This window comes from Lithobates pipiens, unplaced genomic scaffold, assembly GCF_037356315.1.
Source record: "Lithobates pipiens isolate NorthernLeopardFrog02 unplaced genomic scaffold, aLitPip1_a1.2 Scaffold_27, whole genome shotgun sequence".
Classification (NCBI taxonomy): Eukaryota; Metazoa; Chordata; class Amphibia; order Anura; family Ranidae; genus Lithobates; species Lithobates pipiens.
In genome coordinates, this window is record NW_027507788.1 from 40,635,773 (window position 1) to 40,648,845 (window position 13,073).

At 43.4% G+C, this 13,073-nt stretch overlaps 1 protein-coding gene across 1 annotated transcript in view; it reads right to left on the minus strand.

Moving 5' to 3' along the window:
- The window catches only part of TMPRSS13 (transmembrane serine protease 13), a 164,496-nt gene that overhangs the window by 23,621 nt on the left and 127,802 nt on the right, over nt 1–13,073 (minus strand). The window contains exons 10-11 of the mRNA XM_077456863.1: nt 10,675–10,773; nt 10,419–10,561 (exon numbers count right to left, since the gene is read on the minus strand). Of these exons, the coding sequence (XP_077312989.1) occupies nt 10,419–10,561; nt 10,675–10,773 (242 nt within the window). The remainder of the gene's footprint in view (nt 1–10,418; nt 10,562–10,674; nt 10,774–13,073) is intronic.

Sequence of the window (13,073 nt, forward strand, 5' to 3'; positions counted from 1 at the left end):
ATGTCACACGCATTGTAAATTAAGTTTTTGCCTTAGGACCCTACAGTTCTGAGGGGTAATTGTGTAGGTAGGCCTTAACACCAGTCTGGCCAGGCCATGTTTGAAGTTCTGCCTGGTCATGTGAGCGGTGAGGTGCACATAACAGACCAGAACCAGGCCTGGTTGGATGTTTGGGTATGGCCCTCTCGGAGCCAATCAGCAGGAGTGCCGGCCCTCTGAGGAGTCTGGGAGGGGGTACTTAAACAGGTGTGGGTCACGTGTTCGGGGTTCCGGAGTGGTTCGTGAGACCTGTGTGGTCTGTTCTGGTTCCAGGACCGGGGTAGCCCGTGAGAGGTCCCAGTCACGGGGTGTTCGACATCCCGCAGCATGTTCCTGTCAGTGGCCCCTGATAGACCCGTCTGGTCTGGGGTAGGGATCCGTCTGTTCCCGAGTCTCGGAACCTGCTGGTCTGAGGAGCTGTAACTGAGGGAGGATTCAAAGTGTCCGGGTGTGCTCTCGGCTTGGAGGGAAACCGCAGCTTGTGGAAGCGACTGGGGGTGGCATCCTGAGAAGTGCCTGGTTACTGAGTTGGGAAGGACATTGATGAGTTCACACTTTTCCAGTACCTCAAAGGAAGCGGGAAACGTTCCAGGTACAGTTGGAAAAAGGTTCCTGTTCATCTTTAGTGGATTGTTCAAGTTTTGAGTCAACGTGCTGACTGCCATGATCTCTGGCTAGAGGTCTGTTCAGCCTTGAAGTGCCCAGCTGCGAGTGGCTACTCTCTGGGTGGAAGTAGAGACTTTGTTAAACCTGCAGTTCAAGGTACCTGAGTTCTTCACCCGTGCCCTCTGTTCCCTAAGAGACTGTGTTTTCTGAAAGTTCTACTGCAAAATAAAATCTTTTGAAAGGACTTTATCTGTGTCAGTGTACAAGTCGTTGGGTATCAACCCTGGGAACCCCTAGACACTTAAGAGAAGGCCAGGAGAAGGTAACCGGTAAGCCCATTCAGTCAAGGCCGTCCTACAACGGGTTATGGCTGCTGCAAAAGGATGAGGTAGCAACCCTACTAAGGATTTAGGGACGGATAACAGCAGTTTTGATTGAGTGGCCACATGCTGGTGGTCACCAATCAGAAACACTCTGATCCATCCTAACATCCTTAGGAAAAGAAAAGGAAGTACAAGGCAAAGTCCAGGACTGCTTCACCAGGGTGTGTGGAGTGCTCCTGGGTGAGGGGTGGGAGGGTTGTAGGGTTCTAGTTCCTCTTTTAATTATTCCTGAAAAGATGAACGTACACATCAAAACAAGTCAATTCTGATTTTTAATGATATTGTTTGTCAAAGATCCTCAAAGATTACATCAAAAACTCCAAAGTCAGGTTTCAGACAGTTTCTAACAGATTAAGAACACCTGCTGGTTGTGTGCATTAAAAGATTAGCAGCCTGCCAGGCTCTGTTCTCAGAGAAAAAAAAGCTAAGACTTAAAGTGGACCGTCAGTCATTTTTTCATTTTTCCTCTATTAAATCTTCTGCCCTTGTTGTTTAACTTTGGATAGTAAAACATTATTTTTTTTCTGCCAGTAAATACCTTATACGGCCCACTTCCTGTTTCTTGTCTGGTCATTAGCCTAGGCTTATGACATCATTCACAGCTCTCTCTCTCTCTCTCTCTTATGAGAGTTTGCCAGGAAGGGGGGGGTTGAGTCATAAGAGGGCAAATAAAAAGCTGCAGGCTTGCAGAGCTGGAGGTGTGCCTCTGTGTGTCTGTGTAAATCCAGGAAGTGAACAGGCAGCACCTTCAGCTGCCCACAGTTAAAATGGATGCTGCCAGACTTAGCGGAGGGATATTTCTGAGGCATATTTGGCAAGTACAGAATCACAGTATATATAAAATAATATGCAAAGTGGTTAGAGGGAAGCTTCAGAATGGCAAAGATGTTTTTATTACAAATGATGTGCGCAGACTGCAGTTCCTCTTTAACTGCATGTGTTGTGAACTTTGAAAAAAATTTTTTTCCACAATGTATAGATTGGATACAGAGGTGAATGAGGGCTTGGAGGTGCTTTTATTGCTTGTGCACAATATGGGAATACTTTAGTGTACATGATCTGGGCACAAGTTCACTTAAAGTGTAACCCAAGTCAAAAATACAAATTACATATATGCTTTACATTTCAATTCTCAATTGTTTCATCCAATTTTTTTTTAAGTTATATGTACATTTAGTCCCATAAATACGTCCCATCTGCATTATTTTATTTAATGCCTGCCTCTACAATTTATTCTTCTCTCTCAAAAGCTCCCTTTTGTAGCCACCCATTCAGATGCAATGACAGAAGTTTAACCACTTAAGGACCGAGCCTGTTTCTGAGATTTGTTTACAAGTTAAAAACAGTTTTTTTTTCTAGAAAATTACTTAGAACCCCCAAAAATTATACATTCTTTTTCTAACACCCTAGAGAATAAAATGGCGGTCGTTGCCATACTTTCTGTCACACCGTATTTGCCCAGCAGTCTTACGTTACGTTAAGTACATTTTTTAAATTAAAAATATAAGACAACAGTAAAGTTAGCCCAATTTTTTTTAATATTGTGAAAGATAATGATATGCCGAGTAAATTGATACCCAACATGTCACGCTTCAAAATTGTACCCACTCTTGGAATGGTGACAAACTTTTACCCTTAAAAATCTCCATAGGCGACGTTTAAAAAATTCTACAGGTTGCATGTCTTGAGTTACAGAGGGGGTCTATGGCTAGAATTATTGGTCTCACTCTACCGATCGCGGCAATACCTCACATGTGTGGTTTTAACACCGTTTTCATATGCGGGCGCTACTCACGTATGCGGGGACCGTTTAAAAAAAAACATTTCTTATTTATTTTACCTTTTATTTTATTTTTTTACACTGTTCTATTTTTTTTTTAAATTGTGTCACTTTTATTCCTATTACAAGGAATGTAAACATCCCTTGTAGAAGAAAAAAAGTGATCTGGGGTCAAAAAGACCTCATATTTACACGAAAATGCAATAAAAAACTAAATAAAAAAATTTTCATTTGAAAAAAAAATGTCCCTTTAAGAGCTATGGGCGGAAGTGACGTTTTGACGTCTCTTCCACCCTGCAATGGTATTGAGACGGGTGGGGGCCATCTTCCCCTCACTAGGACATATATCAACGTGCATCGGTCCAGAGTGGTTACGTGATAACAGGTTAGGAGCATTTATGAGCCTTTAGTGAAAAACAAATCCTTGGCATCCCTTTAGTTAGGCCTGTGTCGCCCTGCTGGCCACTGATGGTGCAGACTTTAGCTGGGCCGTCAGGGGCGTCGGGAGGGGGTGGCTAGGGGTGGCTGAAGCCCCGAATATGACCCTGAAAAGCCCAGAGTCTATGGAATGCTGCATTCCATTGTTAGCCCCGAGTGCCGTCGGCTAATTTCTGCCGCACTCGCTAACAGATTGGTCCCCGGCGGCCAAAATTAGCCATAGCGCCCGAAAGCGACCGAAAGTGGTCGAAAGTGGCCAAATGCCTCTGGTCCCACCTTCTGAAGCAGGACGTGTGACGTGACGTCCATCTTAGCCTGCAGGCTCCAGAAGGTGGGAATGCTACATCCCCACTCAGGCGGGAGTGGCTCGACTTGGCTCTCCTCTCCTCTCACCAGTGATTGACTGACTGCTGTGACCACACACCACGACTGAGCTGAGGTAGGTCTGACACAGAGTGTATGTCAGTGTCAGTGTGTGTATGTAGGTCAGTGGTCAGTGTATGTAGGTCAGGCAGATCAGTGATCAGTGTATGTAGGTCAGGCAGGTCAGTGGTCAGTGTATGTAGGTCAGGCAGATCAGTGTATGTAGGTCAGTGGTCAGTGTATGTAGGTCAGGCAGGTCAGTGTATGTAGGTCAGTGGTCAGTGTATGTAGGTCAGTGGTCAGTGTATGTAGGTCAGTGGCCAGTGTATGTAGATCAGGCAGGTCAGTGTATGTAGGTCAGGCAGGTCAGTGGTCAGTGTATGTAGTTCAGGCAGATCAGTGTATGTAGGTCAGGCAGGTCAGTGTATGTAGGTCAGTGGTCAGTGTATGTAGGTCTGTGGTCAGTGTATGTAGGTCAGTGGTCAGTGTATGTAGGTCAGGCAGGTCAGTGTATGTAGGTCAGGCAGATCAGTGTATGTAGGTCAGTGGTCAGTGTATGTAGGTCAGGCAGGTCAGTGTATGTAGGTCAGTGGTCAGTGTATGTAGGTCAGGCAGGTCAGTGTATGTAGGTCAGTGTATGTAGGTCTGTGGTCAGTGTATGTAGGTCAGTGTATGTAGGTCAGGCAGGTCAGTGTATGTAGGTCAGGCAGGTCAGTGTATGTAGGTCTGTGGTCAGTGTATGTAGGTCAGGCAGGTCAGTGTATGTAGGTCAGTGGTCAGTGTATGTAGGTCTGTGGTCAGTGTATGTAGGTCTGTGGTCAGTGTATGTAGGTCAGGCAGGTCAGTGTATGTAGGTCAGTGTATGTAGGTCAGTGTATGTAGGTCAGTGTATGTAGGTCAGGCAGGTCAGTGTATGTAGGTCTGTGGTCAGTGTATGTAGGTCAGGCAGGTCAGTGTATGTAGGTCTGTGGTCAGTGTATGTAGGTCAGTGGTCAGTGTATGTAGGTCTGTGGTCAGTGTATGTAGGTCAGGCAGGTCAGTGTATGTAGGTCTGTGGTCAGTGTATGTAGGTCAGGCAGGTCAGTGTATGTAGGTCTGTGGTCAGTGTATGTAGGTCAGTGGTCAGTGTATGTAGGTCAGGCAGGTCAGTGTATGTAGGTCAGGCACCGGCATGTACTGGCCATTAGGACTACAGGGAGTTTCCCGGTGGGCCGATGGCTCAGTGGGCCGGTCAGGTGCAATCCTGGAGCCGCTCCTCTCTGACAGTGAGTGATCGTGATTTTACTCCTGTTAGGAGGAACAGCTGCCGTCACTTAGGCATTAGGCTTTCTGCTCCCTCCAGCCTGCAGAGGGAGATAGACAGCTGGCAAACTTTCCATCCTCTCTCCTCGTATAACTTGTCACTTATCAATGATTGGAGAAAGGAACGAAAAGCTGCCTTCAAAACTGTGAGTATACGTGGGAGGGGGAGGAGAGGGAGGACACTCTGATGTAAGGGGAAGTGCTGATGGAGACACTCAAAATTAAAGTGGGCCGGTCATGATGAAGTCCAGGGCCAAATTTTTGTCCCAGTCCAGCCCTGGTCAGGCAGGTCAGTGTATGTAGGTCTGTGGTCAGTGTATGTAGGTCAGTGGTCAGTGTATGTAGGTCAGGCAGGTCAGTGTATGTAGGTCAGTGGTCAGTTTATGTAGGTCAGTGGTCAGTGTATGTAGGTCAGTGGCCAGTGTATTTAGATCAGGCAGGTCAGTGTATGTAGGTCAGGCAGGTCAGTGGTCAGTGTATGTAGGTCAGGCAGGTCAGTGGTCAGTGTATGTAGGTCAGGCAGATCAGTGTATGTAGGTCAGGCAGGTCAGTGTATGTAGGTCAGTGGTCAGTGTATGTAGGTCAGTGGTCAGTGTATGTAGGTCTGTGGTCAGTGTATGTAGGTCAGGCAGGTCAGTGTATGTAGATCAGGCAGGTCAGTGTATGTAGGTCTGTGGTCAGTGTATGTAGGTCAGTGTATGTAGGTCAGGCAGGTCAGTGTATGTAGGTCTGTGGTCAGTGTATGTAGGTCAGGCAGGTCAGTGTATGTAGGTCTGTGGTCAGTGTATGTAGGTCAGTGGTCAGTGTATGTAGGTCAGGCAGGTCAGTGTATGTAGGTCAGGCACAGGCATGTACTGGCCATTAGGACTACAGGGAGTTTCCCGGTGGGCCGATGGCTCAGTGGGCCGGTCAGGTGCAATCCTGGAGCCGCTCCTCTCTGACAGTGTGTGATCGTGATTTTACTCCTGTTAGGAGGAACAGCTGCCGTCACTTAGGCATTAGGCTTTCTGCTCCCTCCAGCCTGCAGAGGGAGATAGACAGCTGGCAAACTTTCCATCCTCTCTCCTCGTATAACTTGTCACTTATCAATGATTGGAGAAAGGAACGAAAAGCTGCCTTCAAAACTGTGAGTATACGTGGGAGGGGGAGGAGAGGGAGGACACTCTGATGTAAGGGGAAGTGCTGATGGAGACACTCAAAATTAAAGTGGGCCGGTCATGATGAAGTCCAGGGCCAAATTTTTGTCCCAGTCCAGCCCTGGTCAGGCAGGTCAGTGTATGTAGGTCTGTGGTCAGTGTATGTAGGTCAGTGGTCAGTGTATGTAGGTCAGGCAGGTCAGTGTATGTAGGTCAGTGGTCAGTGTATGTAGGTCAGTGGTCAGTGTATGTAGGTCAGTGGCCAGTTGTATGTAGATCAGGCAGGTCAGTGTATGTAGGTCAGGCAGGTCAATGGTCAGTGTATGTAGGTCAGGCAGATCAGTGTATGTAGGTAAGGCAGGTCAGTGTATGTAGGTCAGTGGTCAGTGTATGTAGGTCTGTGGTCAGTGTATGTAGGTCAGTGGTCAGTGTATGTAGGTCAGGCAGGTCAGTGTATGTAGGTCTGTGGTCAGTGTATGTAGGTCAGTGGTCAGTGTATGTAGGTCAGGCAGGTCAGTGTATGTAGGTCAGTGGTCAGTTTATGTAGGTCAGTGGTCAGTGTATGTAGGTCAGTGGCCAGTGTATGTAGATCAGGCAGGTCAGTGTATGTAGGTCAGGCAGGTCAGTGGTCAGTGTATGTAGGTCAGGCAGATCAGTGTATGTAGGTCAGGCAGGTCAGTGTATGTAGGTCTGTGGTCAGTGTATGTAGGTCAGTGGTCAGTGTATGTAGGTCTGTGGTCAGTGTATGTAGGTCAGGCAGGTCAGTGTATGTAGATCAGGCAGGTCAGTGTATGTAGGTCTGTGGTCAGTGTATGTAGGTCAGTGTATGTAGGTCAGGCAGGTCAGTGTATGTAGGTCTGTGATCAGTGTATGTAGGTCAGGCAGGTCAGTGTATGTAGGTCTGTGGTCAGTGTATGTAGGTCAGGCAGGTCAGTGTATGTAGATCAGGCAGGTCAGTGTATGTAGGTCTGTGATCAGTGTATGTAGGTCAGGCAGGTCAGTGTATGTAGGTCAGTGTATGTAGGTCAGGCAGGTCAGTGTATGTAGGTCTGTGGTCAGTGTATGTAGGTCAGTGTATGTAGGTCAGGCAGGTCAGTGTATGTAGGTCTGTGGTCAGTGTATGTAGGTCAGTGTATGTAGGTAAGGCAGGTCAGTGTATGTAGGTCAGTGTCAGGCAGGTGTGTTTATTTAGTAAGTCACACATCCCCACCACCCAGGCCTAAAAAACAAAGCCGCAACCCCCCCCCCCCCCCCCCCCCGCGCGCGCTTCTTCGACTTTGGGCTGAAGACCCTGGTCTTTTTGCCACCTAGCAACGCCCCTGTGTGCCATGCTGTTCAGTTGCTTGATTACTGTTCCAGAAGGTCTAAGATTGTGATGGACAGACTGCATCGTTAACATCTACTCTTTGCCTGTCACATGCACACCTAAAATGTGCCCAGGGAAGTCCAGTCTGCAGGAAGTTCATGTATCACCCCCCCCCCCCCCCCCCCCACTGGCTGTTATAAAGAAACAAAAATAGTAAAAAGGATTAAAGGATTTGCACACATCAGAAAAAATATTTCAACAAAACTAATACACCGTTTTAGTCAGTGATTAAAGAAAACTTTTTTATGACTATGATAAAGAACACTTTGATAGCAAAAATAAGTCCTAGTATAACTGTTATTAGTAGTCTGCCACATTCAACTGGACTTGCTCTTGAATGTTGAAGGACGTGTTTGCCACTTGGCTGACTAGTGATGAGTCCTTCAACATTACAGGCCCAGGTGAAGGTGACTAACTATTACTAGCTATACATTATCTAGTATTAAAGCCCAACACACATTTTCATAGCTTTCATATATATTAAGTGTGTTTATTTTTGCATTCTTTTGTAAATGGCAAAGCATGCAGCAGGGAGAGAGAGAACACCTGCATTGGTCTCTGTCATAGCAGCCTTGCTGATGTCAGCGGAAGCCCCAAATTAAAGAAGGAGCTGTGCTATCTGGCAAAACTAAAACTGGTATTTCCAACGCGGTTGAAGAACACACACAGTAAATAAATATAGAAGTATAGAACGGTAGAAGTAATCACCTGGTGAACACCTGATAAGCTATAAAAGTGAGAGTACTAATAATAAAGTTAATACTGAGAAGGGCCTACAGCTATATAGAGTTTGCCTTGAGCATTACTTAAATGATTTTTGACTAACCAATACACATTGGTATGTTAGTTGGGAGCATGCACTCATTGCTACTTGGCCAAGTCTAAGCCCTTGTACACACGGTCGGACATTCCGACAACAAAATCCGTCTGATTTTTTCCGACGGATTTTGTCTGGAACTTGTGTTGCATACACACGGTTGGACAAAGTTGTCAGAAAATCCGATCGTTCAGAACGTGATGAAGTTAGTTCGTTACGACAAAACTACGTTCAGGCTAGTAGCCAATAGCTTTGGTCTCTTAATTTGATCTGAGCATGCGTGGCATTTTGTCAGATCGGAATTCTCTACAAACAATCGGACAAAGTCCGATCGGATCATGTTGTCGGAATTTTTTTTTATCCAGCTCTCAAACTTTGTTGGTCGGACATTCCGACGGAAAAAGTCCGATGGAGCCCACACATGGTCAGATTATCCGACAACACGGTCCGATCGGATATTTTCTGACCATGTGTACTAGAGGTTAATAGGTCAAGTAGCAATTCTGCTTTATCATCATTTTTTATGTGTGTTATTTTAAAAGTTTCCTTCAGCCTTGAGGAAGGGGGGTTGTGTGGCCCCTGAAAACAATGGTTTTCTTTTGCCTTGCTTGTTGTAACTAGTTCAATAATAAAGCCTTTGGACTTCTACTGATTTTTAATTTTGCTCTCCTTTTGTCCTATTACACTATTTTTTGGTTCAATTTGTGCAAATGTCCTCTCCTGGGGAAACTGTCTTTGTGGTGAGCTGCCGAATACAGATGAATTGGGCCCAAGTAATGACTTTGGACAACAAAATGGAGATAGGTCGAATTATAGGTGGGCCAACATCCCAAATGGTAATAGGATTTGGGCAAATGGATTTGGGCAAATGTAATAGGATTTTGGCAAATTTGGGCAAATGTACTCTCCTGGGGAATCTCTGTCTTTGTGGCGAGCTCCCGAATACAGATGAATAGGGCCCAAGTAATGACTTTGGACAAGAAAGTTGAGATAGGTAAAACTATAGGTGGGACAACATCCCAAATGGTAATAGGATTTGGGCAAATTTGGGCAAATGTATTTGGGCAAATGTAGTAGGATTTTGGCAAATTTGGGCAAATGTCCTCTCCTGGGGAATCTCTGTCTTTGTGGTGAGCTGCAGATGAATTGGGCCCAAGTAATGACTTTGGACAAGAAAGTTGAGATAGGTCAAACTATAGGTGGGCCAACATCCCAAATGGTAATAGGATTTGGGCAAATTTGGGCAAATGTATTTGGGCAAATGTAATAGGAATTTGGGCAAATTTGGGCAAATGTCCTCTCCTGGGGAGTTTCTGTCTTTGTGGAGAGCTGTCGAATACAGATGAATTGGGCCCAAGTAATGACTTTGGACAAGAAAGTTGACATAGGTCAAACTATAGGTGGGCCAACATCCCAAATGGTAGTAGGAAAAGGAAGGGTTCACCCTTACGGAACTTTTAAGGCCCTGGTGGTTGTATAGTAAAGAGCATGATTATGTAGTATCTATGGTGACTGTACATACAATCACCAGGGCCTTAAAAGTCCCGTAAGGGGGAACCCTTCCTTTTCCAAGTAATGACTTTATCCACATTTTGAGTAAAGAAAAAGAGCCCTTTAAGACTACTTATTGGGCTGTCATGAGAATGTCTTTAGTTGTGCTCCATTTTTTCAATTTCCTTCCCACAAATATGGAATAACGTGGATGCATGAGTAAAAGTGCACTGATTAAAAGGTGTATTGTGTTTTTAGTGCATTGCTTTAGCATAATATAGGTTTTCCAAGAATTGCACACAGAAAAGTTGCAGCAAGCAGGGTATTTAAAAATACTCTACACTATAGGCAACAAATTAATGTGAAGAGCTTAATAGATTAGAATGGAAACCATGCAGTTTTTGTTAACTATGAGTGTGTATTTTGGCACAGTTATAAAGCAATGGTAAGAATGGGCCTTTAAAGCTGAGGCATTGACTTTCAATGAAGACTACCGTTGTAAAGATTGCAAAAACTTTACCATTCCCAAGGTAAACACTTGGGATTCCTTATCTGCAGGCTGGCTCCTGCTGAAATTTCTTTACTCCAGCCTTCGCTTTTCCAAATGTTCGACATCTGCATGGAGTCACCCTATTATTTGTATTGCTGTAAAAGTAAGCCATACGACCCCTGCTTAGACTCATCCACTAATACTCACTTGACAAGAATCTGTCCCTCCTTTCAGATCTCCAGCGCACATCATTCGTGCACTGATTTGGCCATTATATACTTTAACATTGTTGCAAGTTGATTCAGAGATGATGGACACTTCTGCTTTCATCAGTTGCTGGGAAGTATCCTCTACAGGAAGAGACATGTATTTCCCATCATAACTTATTACTACCACATGTACAGTCTTCACTAACAATTGCTATTATAGCATGAAAAACTGTCAAAAAATGTCCTCTACTCACCAGATGCAGCAACGGTTTTACCAAATCCGGTGATCCAGCATTTGGTGTTGGGGTAAAAGTTTTGATTAGTCATTGGAAGACAGATAGGCTGGATGGTAGCTAAAATATAGACAGAAGGTGCAGGATGTATAAACTACATACAAATAAGGTAAGAAATGCTATTATAAAAACAATGCAAACGTATACAAAAATATTTTAAAATAACGTTACCTGCTTAGTCATATGTAAACGCATTTTGATAATAATAATTGTTATCTTAGCAAAATATTTATGCTGTATATTCAATACACATGAGCCCAGGGCTAGTCATTCTGTAGTTCAATATATTTTTTCTGCTATAACTTTATAAGAATAAAGCCAAACAGGCAACTTCTATTTTTATTAATAATGGCAGGTTACAGTGTATGTAAAGCAAAACCTTTTTTTATTTTGGGAGTGCAGTGAATGGTTTGGACCAATGTCAGATCTATTTGTTTTTGTGTCCAAGGAAACAGCGTAAAGTAGTATGAGATTTTTTAATGAATATCCCATTCAATGGGATATTCTATATTAGGTAGTTTGTACCAGAACTGGCGACCCCATTTGGGTTTCCCCTAACTTCCTGTCCACGTGACCACTTAAAAGTTTTAGATTTCCCAACAGTTTCTGTTCTGGAGTCAATGGTCACTGGGAAAAGAAACACAAAAGTTGGCCACTCATCTGCTGAATTGTCCAAATTTATCTCCCTGTGTGGCCCTGTTGTCATTATCCGGATAAACGATATTTGCAGTAAATCAGATGGAGGCTTATATTTCTTTTGTTCAGCTTGCAGGCAGGTTATATACTGTATGTATATTGTGTGAAAAATATTTAAACCTCTAGCGAAAAATGAGATAAAAATAGTGGAATCCAATTATAAGTGAAACATACATATATAATAACAAATATGCATCATTAAATATTCAACACCCAGTGACAAGTGTGACAATAGAGAACAAATTATTTATAAGAGTTCATAAACTCATTCTCCCCATGTTAAAACTTGTATAGTGTCTTCTTATTTCTTCCGCCACACCAGTATGTCAAAGTGAATCCGCTCCCCTCAAAAAAACGCACTCACCAGCTTCCAATGCCTTGCACTCCACACATAAAGGGGTTAAGTGAACTCCAGTATCCAACCGTGAACATCAATCACATGTAAACAATAAAGTGCTCCAAATAGTGTGATAACGTCAAACCAGTTTAATTAAAACACTCAAGAATCTTCAAAAATTGCACTCACATCAAATAAATTCATTATATTCAAAAGAGGAATCACAGCAGCTCTTCAAACAGGTAATAGCAGCGGTGTAAAGTGGTCACAGTGGACCCGAGGTGTGCAGACACAAGACACACTCTCACCCGCGCCTCGGGCTCAGAACAGATCTCCACCTCCTAGCTCAGTGTGCAGTGCCACAAATTACACATGATTGCTGTGCAGCCACGCACTGACATGTTTCGTCATAGCGAATTATGGACTCTTTATTATAAATGATTTGTTCTCTATTGTTACACTTGTCAAAGGGTGTTGAATATTTAATGATGCATATTTGTTAATATATATGTATGTTTCACTTATAATTGGATTCTAGTGCCGCTATTTTTATCTCATTTTTCGCTAGAGGTTTAAATATTTTTCACATGATCACATTTTTTAAAGTGCCAGCTACATTGTATAGGTATATTCTATTGTGTACAGGTGCAGTGGTGGGCAAGTGTGGGCATAGGGTACTTGTTGACCATCAGTTTGTATATATGCATATTAGCTGCATTCGTTTTCTTATTATTCATTAGTGAACATAGAAATTTTGGTAAGAATATCATTTTTATTAAAATCTGCCTGACCAAGATGGATATTTTTTCCAGTTTTCAAATTGTTTCAAATGTAAGATGTAGAGATTACCAATAATATTCTTAGTTTTAGCCCCTAAGTCAGTGATTCTCAACCAGGGTTCCTCCAGAGGTTGCTAGGGGTTCCTTCAGCATTGGGCAATTTCTGGCTCTCAGATAAGTTCCCACTCACACCATTGATCTTTTTAGCTATCTGTAAGGAGGTAATTCTTCCCAATGACCACAATTATAAGGACCATTCCTCTCACTGACCATCACACTAATGTATAATGTAGATTTCTAATTTTTAGCAGGGGTTCCTCAAGACCAGAGAACTATTTCAAGGGTTCTCTGTGTTAAAAAGGTTTAGAAAGGCTGCCCTAAGCACTTCATATGTTTAGAGCTGAATCTTTAAAGCATAATTTGGGCTAGTAAATTCCTTTTTTATTTTAAGGGCACACATTTCAGATTCAGAAAAGTCAACTTTAAAATCCAAAAATCTGACTGAATTGCTCCTTTTTTACACTGGATAGTGGAATTAAAGGGTTTGT